We start from the raw sequence: 13234 nt of genomic DNA on the forward strand, positions 1-13234 counted from the left end.
TTAGATCAAGTGTATTTTGCTCATCAAATAGAGAATATACATTCTTCGCAGCCATACATTAAAAGATATATTTCTTACATTGTTTTTAAGGTGACTTCAAAAATAGGCGAGTTTTTTTTTCCGGCCGTAGTTGAAACCTGGCTGTCTTCGAGAACACAGATCCTTTTCCCACCTCCTGGTAAACAGGCCAGACAATTAGTTAACTATTTTACCCACTTTTGCACCAATACCAAAAGCTGGCACAGCCGATTCTTGTACTCTATCGCCTCTTCAGTCCTCCACACCTCTGCAGGTGCTCCTGTGAGCCGGGCTGATGTTGCATGGACTGCATGACTTGTGCAGGGCAGTGATAGTCATGTGTCAGGTGGGCTTTGTGCTGACTGCATTTAAGAGGCTGAAATAGCTGCTGTTCAAGCGTCATTCAATGTAGATGTCTGCAACTCTGCTTTGCAAATGTGTGGCTTACTGCAGGAGGTGCAGGAGATATGCTGCGGTAGATGCCTGCCCCACACCACAGGCATCTGCACAACATTCTGCATCAGATATGTTTGGGGTATACTGGCAATCAATTCTTTGACTTTCCTTACCGCAGGTGCAGTGGTTAGAACCTGATAATATAGCCTCATGTCACTCGAGTGCTGCACGTTTTGTTTCTCACACCATGTCGTCCTCTGTCAAATGTCTTCAATTTTCATTAACAAATGAAAGGTTACCTCAAGTTGTGTCCATTCACAAAAACCTCCCTTTTTGGTAGACGTCCCTCTATATGCCTTGAAAATCGAACAGAATTGTTTTGCACACTAATGCCCCTCTCTGTGCTTGTGCCCTCGCTGTCGGTGCCTCCTCTCGGGAATATCTTTCTTTCCATTAAATATGATTCAAACGAGTTTCCTGAAAATGGTGTCACTTAAATTGTCCTCAGTCCCTCATGCATCTCTGCCTGTTCTCTGGAGAAAGTCTCACCTTTGGTGTCTAACATCTGATAAAGTGAATGTGGCAAATGAATATCTCTGGGGAATGCCTGTCTCTCTGCACTACACTCTCCGCAGTCTTTGTACTCGGTCCATGTCCTTCCCCCACCATGATGGCTCAAGACTTCCCCTTGAATTGAATGGCAAAACAAAAAAAGCCCTCAGTGCCTATGCAACATAGAATTAACCAACCGATGTTGTAATAATGAAAACTTTTTTCACATATATACAAGACAATAAACCACAAACCATTCCTCCCAAAAAACAAATTCGTTAAGAAACACACACTTCGCCAATCTGTATATAGCACATGTCAAAATCAGAGAATTGTATGATCAATTCTTAGGGAATCTTTTGTGGTAGATGTCATGCCACTGTCACAAAACAATGCATAGCCCTACATGTTTCAACCTTCTTTTGGGTGTTAGTTTTTTTCAGGGAAGAAAGAACTCTAAGTGAGAGGTCCAAAGAATGATAGATCTATGAAGACGAAATTAAAAAACAACAAATTCAGGTTCAGGTGTAAAGTGTTCCATATGGGCACTTTTTATGTCTACACAGAAACAGCACCAACAAGTCAGATTTTGAAAAAGAGACACAACTGAATGTCCACTTGCACTCTTCCCATATGTACCAATGGCATCGTGACATGCATTTTTCTAAGAGAATTTGACCTTTTGCCTCCATACCAGTTCCATCTGGGAATGCAGTTCTTTGCAGATGGTTACCTTTCTGATATGTTACGAGTTGCAACCCTCTTAGGAAATGGGTGACTCAATTGTTCATAACCCGCACTAACGAGCAAGGAAGCAGGTCTGCATAACCCACTATGGTACACTCAGAGCCCCTTTTAGTGAGCATGTGTCCATATACTGTCTCTATGTTTGAATTGAGATTCTTGGAATTGGGTACTCCCTATTTTTAGTTATCAGGGGGGTCGAGTCTGCACAATGGGAGGCTAATGAAGCAAACTTACAGAAAAATAAGACTACCCCTCTACGTTGTGTATGTATTTATCTACACGTGTAAAACCAGAGAATCCATTGGTCGATTAAAACTTTTCTATATCTATGAACAGCCTTCTCAAAAGAATTGCTTTGATTTTCATAATTTTTTTGTCACAATTAAGTTATTTTGAAAGATTTGTTGAATGTATGTAACGATTGTTTAGTTAAATCAGATATGTGTCCTTGATGTCTTATGAGTGTTCACATGTTTTAGTGGTTTTCATGTCTTTTTAAGAAGGTGTAAGATTAAATGAAATGTAATGTTTATGTATTTTGAAAAATTGTGTTTCTGGGCAATGTACGGAATCATCTATTAAATAAATAGATTTCCGATTTGCTGACAGGTAGACACTAGGGGACTCAAAGAGAGGGGTAGTTGATCTGTTCTATGCTTGGACTGCAAGAAAACATGAAGCTCTCAAACCTGTCCTGAAGGCGTGAATACATTGTAATTAACGAGGAGGGTAGACAAAGTTTGATGTCTCAATTCCTTCAGTTTCACCTCGTGCTCTGTCCAGCAGCTACTCAGGGAACAGTCGTACACCTGATTTTGCAATGTAAATGTATGCAATGGAGAGGGCGGGTCTGCACTCAATGCCTGGCACGCAAGCATGCAATTGCATACTTTACATTTGATAAAGGCAGGACATTTTGTAGAGCTACTCAGACCTGTGCATATTTGTAGATGAACCATAGGATTCTAAGAAATCATTCCTGAGCCAACAGGACCAACCTCAACTAACACTTTGCCATCACTTGTACCCCTTTCCGCAGTTAATTACCAAGATACCGAATATAACCGCACTTTGCAACTTACATGGGGAGAAACTGCAGGTCTTCAAGCAATCTCACCCGGACATAGTCAACACACTCTTTCCGCCGCTATACAAGGAGCTTTTCAATCCCGACGTGACTACTGGCTGCAAGTGAAGGAGGCGCGGGGGGGGGGGGGGGGCGAATGGTCCAGCGATCATGGACGGCACCACTACTGAGGAGAAGGAAATGTGCTCAAGCCGACTTCAGAAGTCACCGCTACAACACTAGGAATGTCCTGCACTTCACAGAATAATCTTTCACCGCTACAGTTTGACGAATGTAAATATGCACCTCTGAGTGGGCGGTTCTCTCTCTCTCTCTCTCTCTCTCTCTTTCTCTGTCTTTTTTGATGTTTTTGAAACTGACCATATATGTACAAAAACAGGGCACTGGGTGTTTTTTTACTTTATTTGAGATACATTTTAAAAGACAAACGTTCATAGAATTGTACTGTAGATATTTAGCGAACAAAGGAACACTTTTTAGTGTTATTCTTTTTCTCTACTGTTTAAATATAAATGAAGATAATTTTACCTGTTTGACATACGTTTTAGATGGCTGATGCATGTGAAGATTTGTAGGATTTTTTAAAGCTATACATGTATTTATCTATATGTATACATATATGTATATAAAGGAATTATATATATATGTCATATATATATATTTCTGACATACTCACATATAAGCATATATATAGATGTATATGTGTAGTTCTGTTTGTCTATATATTTATATATACATATATATTTATATATGTATATGTCTGTATATATATGTGTATATATATAACATATAATTATACATAAATGTTAAAGGTTTACCATTTTTAAGATTTCATACAGGATATCTTCTTGTAAAGGGATTTCTGCAAATGACCATGCAATTGATGCATTAGATTGTGGTTGGGCAGCCATTTTGTCCCCGAATGGACTTGACCCTCCATTGCCAATGTACAGGAAGTCTTGACAGTCATCTATTTGCGTAGGTGACAGTGTGGGGCGCCCAATGGAGATGGCTTAAAAGCCTTGTCTGTATTGCGCAGCAGAGGTCTTTCTCAGAGGCGTTTGCTGCTTAGGAAACGGTGTGCAGACATCTGAAATGAAAGCACTGTGTTACTGCAAGATCATGGTCCCCTTGGCAAACCAGTGTATTTTTTAAAACATGATGCATGAACTACACATTTGTCAGAACTAATTTGAGCAGTGCCCGGGCTACGTCAACAAGAATGATCTTAAATAATAACCCACATTAGGGTTCACCTCACCTATATTGTCTTGTTGGCAATCATGTGCAATATAAAGTAAGTCAGCAGGTGTTAGCAACAAAGCACTACATTTCCTTAACAGACAAACCCAGCACTACACAATACACAGTATGCTCCTTCCATTGGCTGCGGCCTCTGGAACATGCCATGAAGCTGCAAACAGGTGTTCTGCTCCCCATAGAGACACACGGGATCAGCAACAGACAGATTCACATACAGAAGTGGCTGGAGGTTAATGGGGCTGATTCAAAAAGAAGTTAGTGTTAGTAACTCTCGACTAACTATTCAATTCACAAAGAGGTTGCCAGAGGTCATTCTGACTTACTCCTGGAAAGAGAAAATAAAGCTAGAGTTATTTCCAGAAACTTCTTTTGGAATCAAATATTCCCTCCCCAGGAATAAATGAAGGTTACACCTGGTAACTTTGTGAATTGACCCTAGAATTCTATATTGAAATTCCAATGATATGTTTTAGCTATATAACATTGAGAAATTCTAATATCATGAATTTTATATAACATCAAACCTATGTTTCCCAGTGGGTAATAGCAGATGTTAACACACATCTAATGGGTTTTTCTTCTGTCGACGTAAGACGATTGGAAGTTTATACTTTCACTTCTTGGTCATATTATTGAAACTTTGCACTAGGCACAAATTGCTCCCATGCAAAGAAATATATTTTCAATGCATATTTGTACCACAGCAGAGCACTAGGACAAACATTGCACTGGTGCAAAAAAGCTTTGATGGAATGTTTTTTGCGGTTGGGCAATTTTTGCCCTGGTGATAATTGCACTTGCACCAGTGCAAAGTAATACTGCTTTTCTTATTTAATGTCACGGCTTAAAGGCTACACACAGATCGCAGCAGCGATAGCAATAGCCCATCTTCTACAGTACCAGCAATTTCCGTTAATGGGAGCTATGATTGTGTTTGTGAACAAGACTGCTTAAAAGTGTTAGCGGGAGCTACCAACGGCTCAATCTTCTCAGATCTAGCACGCCGCGTGCTGTGTTGCACTTCTGCAGTAGCGCTACCTTAGCACTCGTTTGGCACGTTTTCCTACCCCCAGACAGTTTTTATTTTCCTTAGTGCAGCTGTTAGCATGTTGTCACTAAAAAAAGAGAGCTTTTTCCGGTGATGTTATCGTCGCAATCCTGCACAACTAAATACTTCTGGAACGATCAGCCACTAGGGTAGCATGCAGCGTAAACAACTGCATTGAACCAAATTACATTCAGTGTCTGGGCAGACAGATGTAGACAGCTTGTTAGACTACAGCAGGGCCTTCATCCTCGGCGTGGTCTGTCACTCCGCCTCGCTCTTTGTATTAAGAATTAATTCCAAGAGTCGCATTTCCTCCTAATGGAAAGATTATTTTACTAATTGCCAGTGAAAAAAGACTGCCACAGGAAAGGCCCTGAAAGCAAGCAGTTTGGAACTGCACCCTGGAGATTGGATGTGCGGTTTGGGCGGAGCGGCGTAGGTGCACAAAGGCTTTGTTTTTTATGTTTGTTTGGTAGGTCGCGCCACCAGGGCCTGTCTAAAAATGCGATACGTGGACGAATAGTTCTGTGTCACTTACCTGCAGCTGTCTGACACGGAAGGAACGGCGACCAGGTACAATCGACAGATATGGTTTCTTTCATCCATGATTCATATCTGCAGCTGGACCCACCTCAAAGAAACATTTCACTATTTTAAAGAGACGCTCAGGTTGAAGCCTTGTCGTTGGTGTTGCAGCCCACAAATCATACATTTGTGCCAATTCAACCTTTACCAAGGGACCTTCAAATTAGGTCTGAATGTCTTTTTGCATTTGCTGTGAATGTATCTCTTTCAGTTAGAAGAACTATTGCACTTTTGAACTGTGGCTGCAGAAACTCTGCTCTCCTTAGCCAGTGCATGTACACCTTCAAATAAGACGAGTCTGCCCTCCAACAAGAGATGGCACTGCAGGGTGAAGTGATGCAAATGCATCCTACTAAAGATATCCACGTGCGCGAGAAACTCAGCCGCTCACAGCGACTACAAATCAGGCCCTGAAAGCCATGGGATCGATTGACTTAGTCCTGCCCCGCATCGCGTCGCATTCACCCGTATCACAGTCGTCCAGACGCCAGAAGGGGAGCGTGTAATACAGTAGCTTACAAGTGGTGAGAAATGAGACAAGAGCCACGTGAAGGGGCATGACACATTTTCCAGTGGCCTCCTGGAATCGAGCCTCTGACTGTACACGAATCGCTGTGCTCGAGCGATGTGATCAATTGACTGCCGTTAGCATTGTGGTGCAGGTACAAGTTGCCCGCCTTACAATACCGAACCATCCACATCAATTAATTAGGCTGGACAGGATACACTAACCACTTCCATGAAGTTTGAATTACAACCAGGGGGCAAAATTCCAGATCAGTTATTTTGCATGCTTTGAAAAAAAAATCTGTTTTTGCACACACATTTCAAAGTTCAAAAAATAATTTTTCACTTATCATATTTTCATCATGGGGATGCTGTTCATCAGAACAAATAAGAGAACAGGTGCATGTCTTTAATCTCAGAGCTTCATCAAGGCGATGCGACTAATTCTCAGAATTGTTCCACATATGCTGTGTTTTTTCTAAACACCTTTTGAAAAGGGTCTATCTGGCCGCTTAATTGATCAATTCGCCAAGCCAATTCTTCCTGTAGGCCCCTTCTGTGTAATTCAGCAAACAGAAGGTCAATAAGGGAAAAGTTGTTTAAATGAAAAACGGAAATAAGTACACACTTAAAAAAAAAGAAAATGACCACAGGGTCATCTCTGTATTCCTCCTTCTTCAAGTCTCATAGGACTGGTGATCATTTCAGAAAGCCCTGTTGTGTTAATGCTAGTTGGTCAGTACAGAGAGTGATAAACAGTATAAAAGAATACAAATAGCCTACCAGATTATGATATAGTGGTTACCTAGAGTAAACAGGCCATGAAATGTGTTGCCCCTTCTTATTCATTTCAGTGCAGGACACCTAGCTTAAGAAAAGTGAACAATTACATTAAGTTGAGTTATTTTACAATGTAATGGCATTTTGAGCACAGTCCCTTCAAAAAAACCTGTGATATAAGAAAGGTGTAATTTGGTAAAAATCAATGCCAAGTGGTATTCTTGACTCAAAATGTTCAACACACAAAATGTGAGTACCCACTGCCCGATCTATGTATTTATGAAGAATGTGTTCTGAAAGAAATACCCTTATGAAGAGCCATTGCGAAGAACCCATTTGCACTTTTTTAATTCAGTATTACAGGGGTAATTGCAAAGAGCCCCTTATGAGGTTTTCTAGACTTGTGAAAACATCTCAATAACAAATTGTCCAACTGTTATTAAAGGTGTTCATCTTTCTTATTCACTTGTATGCCTTTGATCCAAAATAAAGTTGGTTTAAATTAGTGAAGTCTATGATGCAGGAGCATCCACCTCACTCTGTCACCACCCTTTTAAAAGAAATATTTTCAGTACTAAAACATATGTAGCAATAATAATAAAATAACACCAATAATAACAAAATATATTGCAAACAATAATAGTAGTAGCAAGGCGTGATTCATTAAATGGTAGGATATCACAATTTTCTGCTATTTTATTGTTTTTAAAATATTTATGAATTACATTTTGAATACATTTTAATGCATTAGACATTGTCTTTGTATTTGCTTACTTTAAAAATTCATCTTAATTACTTTTTTCGTGAACAATGGGTCAAAATGGTTTTCTTCGTACTTGTTTCCTCCTAATAGCACACTGACGCATTTCCACGGGTGATTCCATTGTCTTTTGCTGAGGCGTCAGGCACAGCTAAGGCATTTGCGGCTCAGAGTGCCATTAGGCCAAGAAAAACGGAGCGAGAATAATAGCACAGCAAGTGGTCTGTGATACAACTAAAATGGCCTGTTACCACAATATGCCACCTTCATCACCAGGACTGAGCCATGTCTTTTATGTACATTTAATATGTGGTAGCACTGGGATATTTCGGCACAGGCCACCTGGTTGCTATCCTTCCGCATTTTGCAGTCACACTTTGCAAATGACAATCACTGCATATTGCAGATGTCGCACTGTATGCCTCTCAGGGGTGATGTTTGAAGGAATATAAAGAAAGATGGAAAATAACCTAAAATATCTTTTGACGGTTTTAAAAGCACAAGTTTGGATTTTGGAACAAAGCCCAGACCAAGAGAAAATGTATAGGTGACAAATTAGAAGCACAATTAGCTCATTAAAAGCTGAATTCACTGTCATGGTTATTCCATTAGCGGCAGCATTGTCTGTTTTTCCCATAAATTCTGTCAAATGTAACAGAACCATTATTTTCCCGCCTCCCAGGAACCTTAGTTTGTAAAACAACTAAATTTGCAATACAGCACCTCAAAAATATAATATCCAAAAATGGAGCAGTATACTCGTAGACTAACATATATAACATGCCACAAAGCTCTTTTAAACAAATAATCTCACGCAGAGCATTTGTTCTGAACTTCATGCAACATGCATCTGCATGCGACTCCACTTTTCTCTTAGCCAATAATCTCATACCGCACCACACAACAGCAATTTGTATTCAATTCTCGCACATCACCTCCCTTTGCATGATCTCATGCAATATTAGGATGCCTATGTGGTTGTATACATCTTATAGTTCATGCAGCACTTCCACTTCATAATAATATAATATTATGTAGTAGTAGTTCATGACCAAATCTACGCTTTTGAGCATTGCAAAGCGTTATCACACAATTTAATGGTGCTCATTTATTCTTAATCCAAACTGTGCCACTGAAATGTACACACTTTTAAGAACACTAATGTAACTATAGAATTCAAACGTTTTACAGATGGTCAGATAGCACAGCGAGTAGATCGCTCGCTTTGACATCTGTGCAGAACGCAGGTTCGAATCAGCGAAGGTCCGAACTCTGCCTTCCATCCTTCTGAGGTCGATAACTGAACACCCCACAATGTGGGCGATAATAAGCAGCAATCAGATGAGTGTTTGTGGCGCTATATAAATGCAAATTATTATAAACCTTTCCAAATATAATATATGCTTAAAAACAAATAAATACTATTATTCATGTTGCAATGTCACATTCAGTCACGTCTGGAAAATTCACAAGAACAGTTGTGACTGCAAATTCTGTACACTACAAAGTGTTCATTGTTATTTTGGGGGACAATGTTTATTTCAGAATTGGGAAAAATGTCAGTGCTCAAATACAAGGAGGAATTTCATGAGAAATACCCATCTGCCAATCTACTCCAAATTTAAGACTGCAGTGTACAGACTCACACATTTAGCAGTACCATTTTATAGAAAGAGTATTGATCTTTCTGAAAATAGTATCAAATGGAACATGAAAAAGTCATTAATGTAGCGTCTTACTTACATGTTAAAATGCAAATAGTCATGGTGTTACTGGTCTGAATCATTATCGATTTATACAATACACCTATACATCTGGCACAGAAGCAAAGGTATGGCAAACACAAACATGTATATATACAGCATAGTTGTACAGAAACATAATTATGACAGTGAATTCAGATATTGTTGTATATGATTAATATATTTAGCTTCACGGATGTTGTTTCTATAGAGACAAAAGTCTTTATGTACTTCAGCAATAACTTTCTTTGTTTTTATATTATATGTACTACTACGTGTTGAAAAAAGTGACTGCGCATGTTTAATGGCGTACAACAAAACATGAAAAGGAACATGTACAGATAAATGCCACGGGGCTGTAGCAGTATTACGTACACACATTCCTTATTCAGAATTCTGCCTTTACTGATCGGGGCAGCCATTTGCATTTGGAAACCTCATGCTGTGCATGGAGAACACTAACCTAATCAGTAGCAGAATTTGTTGACACCAAAATAATTCTTCTTCTGCAAAATCTCCACGCTTTGTTTGATGGTTCTTTGTTAAACCGTGACCTTCAAAGGGATTACGGGGCATGTGAGAGCAGATGAACAGACATTCCCTTGAAGGTTGTTATGCTTAAAAAGCAGCTCATGAGAAATGCTTCTCTCTGTCCTGATTAGACTCTAAGTTTAGCAAATCAGAAGCACAGGGATTATTCTCTCAGACCCTTCTGGGAATCAAATGCAGCGACATCTCCCTTCTCTCCATAGTGTGATGGATCAGTTTGTAGTACTGACACACACACACACACACATTACCTTCAATGATGTGATATTTTTAGTCATGCAACTGCATTTTCTTTCTTTTGTTAATTAGAAGTAAAGACACTTGTTATAATGACTCGTGGCATAACGTTTGCTGTTCTGATTCCTACATGGAGACTTTCAAGGAATCAGAGGAGCAGTGGGTGCATATTACATACAGCACAACAGACATGATGTATCAACAATTCATTCAAATGTGTTTCATGCATGTGAAGGAAGCGAAGCGCACACATTTGTGGACAAGGAGCAAGTGATCTTAGGTGTACAGATAGTACAGTAACCTCATAGAAAATGTGAATATCTCTGAAATGTTGCCCTTAGCCCTGCCTTGTCTGCCTCATCATCTGGTCACTGCTAAAGAACAGAAAGAAAAACAATCTACTCTGTATTGTAGAAAGTGTAGAAGACAAATACAATATTTTTTCAGATGTAACTACTTTTAATATATGCTAGTTGGATGTCTCATGCAGTTGTATGCTGTCTGTAATTTTTCTGCTGTACATAATTCGGGACTGTGCATACACTGTTGTTTTCTATGTCTGTTTAAATTGAAGACTTTGTACACTTTTTTTAAAAGGGCAAACAAAAACTTTCAAGAGCAAGCAAAGTACTTCCTTCCCTCTGAGTGTTAAGGACACTTCAGTTTGCACGGAAACTGATTGTAACAATATTCACCAGCCTTTTAGACCCGCCCGCAGCGTTTCGGCATACGCCCCTGCTGGCGACTCAGAACAAGACTGGACCATCACGGACACCCTTTCCCAAAGATTCTTGCGCTCTACGGTACACTGGACTTCAGACTTGCACTGGAAAGCCATGTGTTGACACAAGCTGTTTAAATACTTGCTTCTGTGATTTTGGCACTTAAAAGTGTTGCAAATGTTTCCTGGACTGAGGACATTGGAAACGCAGGGTCCTGTTTTCGAATCCGTTTCTCCTATTGCTTCCCCTGTTAGTGTTTAGGGGCATTACGGAAAAATAGGGTTCCACTTGCTAATGAAGGACTTAACAGAAGTTGTAATTTAAAGCCATACTTGTGCTTGGTGAGATAAATGTTGTCAACAATCATAGGGATAAAACAATAGTAATGGTGTACTGTAGTTGCAGCTACTGTTGTACCCCTAGGGCACATGCAAGAACATGCAATTGTGGTCAGAACCCTCCAATCCAACCATGACTGAGAATGGCGTTTTTATTGGAGACCAATTTCTATGAAATAGATGTTTAGATTTAAAAGAAAAAACATTTTTCGATATTTTTGGAGAAAAACAAACTAAAATACTTCCTGGCTTTTAATAGGATTGTGAGTGAATATAACGTTTTAATATATTTCCAAGTTTCAGAGGGCAGTTTTTTGCTAGATTTTGCCTTTCATGGTCAGAGTCACCAGATAGTGACTGCATCATCAGAAAACGGAAGGTAACACACAGTACACCCTCCACTCCGGATTCCAAGGCCTCTGGCTTATTTGGTGCTTGGCTGTAGTATTTAGAATTTGCTGTCCTTTTGTTGGTGTAGTTTGCTACTGTTGAAAAGCATGCTCACCACTGTTGGTAACCCACTGAACCTGCATTGCCTGACAAGTGTGTAATGATATTATTCACTCTTAAATCATAGCAAGAAAGTACTTTCAAAGAAACAAAAAATGAATTGCCTTGTACAGTCACCATAGTTTAATTACTTTCTGTGTAAGTGTACAATAATCATTTATGTAGCCCTGTGCCGTGTTTAGAGGCTGAGTTTGAGAATAACAGTCCCTCAACACTGTATCATTTATAATTCTGACATTTGCAGTTCCCTAGCTTTATTCTTGACCTGTTTACTACACGCGTCCTAACACGTTACGTACTGTAAGTAAAACCGCAGCTGGAGCCATTACGATTATTTTAAGGCTTTTCATGTATATCATCAGACCACACCACAAACATCCCCGGTCAACATGTCTTCTCTTAACTTAGAATGTAATAGGATTTGTCCTATTCTTTGTTCTGTAAATTATTAGTTATGTACTGTTAGCATTCCATTAAAATGCACATATGATTTATAAATGTTTTCTGTAAATGACAATCAATGTTGATGAAGTTACTTTCTTTAATGCTGAAGAAAATAAAAAAAACTATACAAGACCAATGTAAATGTATTTATTCTTCCTGGGGGATATTATAGAATAAAAGAAAGTGCATGTTTTATTTTTCTCAGTAGTGCACAATCTGTGTTCAATTGTATGGCATCCATGTGCTGTATATTACATCTAATAGTGTGTAGCGGTTCATGCAAAATACACTCATACAATATGCAATGGGCTGAACGGAATGTGGGTATTTAAAGAATGTGTTCAAGTAAGGACATGTGGTAATGGTATAGAATACCTAAAGCATAAAGCCAAAGTACCTATTGGTGAGGTATGGCCCAGATGGTCGGTGTACCGCCAGAAGACTATGCAAGTGGTGTAAGCATAGAACACATTTCCCATTGGCAGGAATGAAGAGATCATCTGGAGGATAGATCTGGCCAAATACAGTGAAGAATTATCATACAATAGTAAGGCAGGTTGTCAACCATCCAATATGGCAGCATCTCTTGCATCAACCAGTTACTGACCCTTTGGTAAGGCTGAGTATGATGAAGACATGGTTCCACCAGGCCAACTTTTAAGACATCCCACTCCTCCACAACCTATTATCATTGATCTGGGAAAATAGGTTAAGCTCATTACTGGAAGAAAAGCCATGGTGTCATTTCATCCCAGGATTCACATGTGGAAAATCACCCCTATCTCTCAACAGAAAGCATTACTGAAGTGTAAAATAGCTTTCATCCCTCAAGACAGGGATGCACAGTAGCAAAAGAAAAAGTGCAGTGCTATATCCTTTTATTTTCGAGTTAGGACCACCGACGATCCCGGCAAACTCTTTGGAAAAGTATTACCTTGCAGCTAACACA

The 13234-nt window shown here is 39.4% G+C and overlaps 1 protein-coding gene across 1 annotated transcript in view; it reads left to right on the forward strand.

Annotated features, from left to right (window-relative positions):
• The window catches only part of RORB (RAR related orphan receptor B), a 534900-nt gene extending 522483 nt beyond the window's left edge, over positions 1-12417 (forward strand). Inside the window, exon 10 of the mRNA XM_069625827.1 lies at positions 2753-12417. Within this exon, the coding sequence (XP_069481928.1) occupies positions 2753-2908 (156 nt within the window). The 3' untranslated portion in view covers positions 2909-12417. The remainder of the gene's footprint in view (positions 1-2752) is intronic.
• Positions 12418-13234: the final 817 nt, after the last annotated feature.

The sequence above is a fragment of the Ambystoma mexicanum genome, chromosome 6p, assembly GCF_040938575.1.
Source record: "Ambystoma mexicanum isolate Mex_15411 chromosome 6p, UKY_AmexF1_1, whole genome shotgun sequence".
NCBI classification, from domain to species: Eukaryota; Metazoa; Chordata; class Amphibia; order Caudata; family Ambystomatidae; genus Ambystoma; species Ambystoma mexicanum.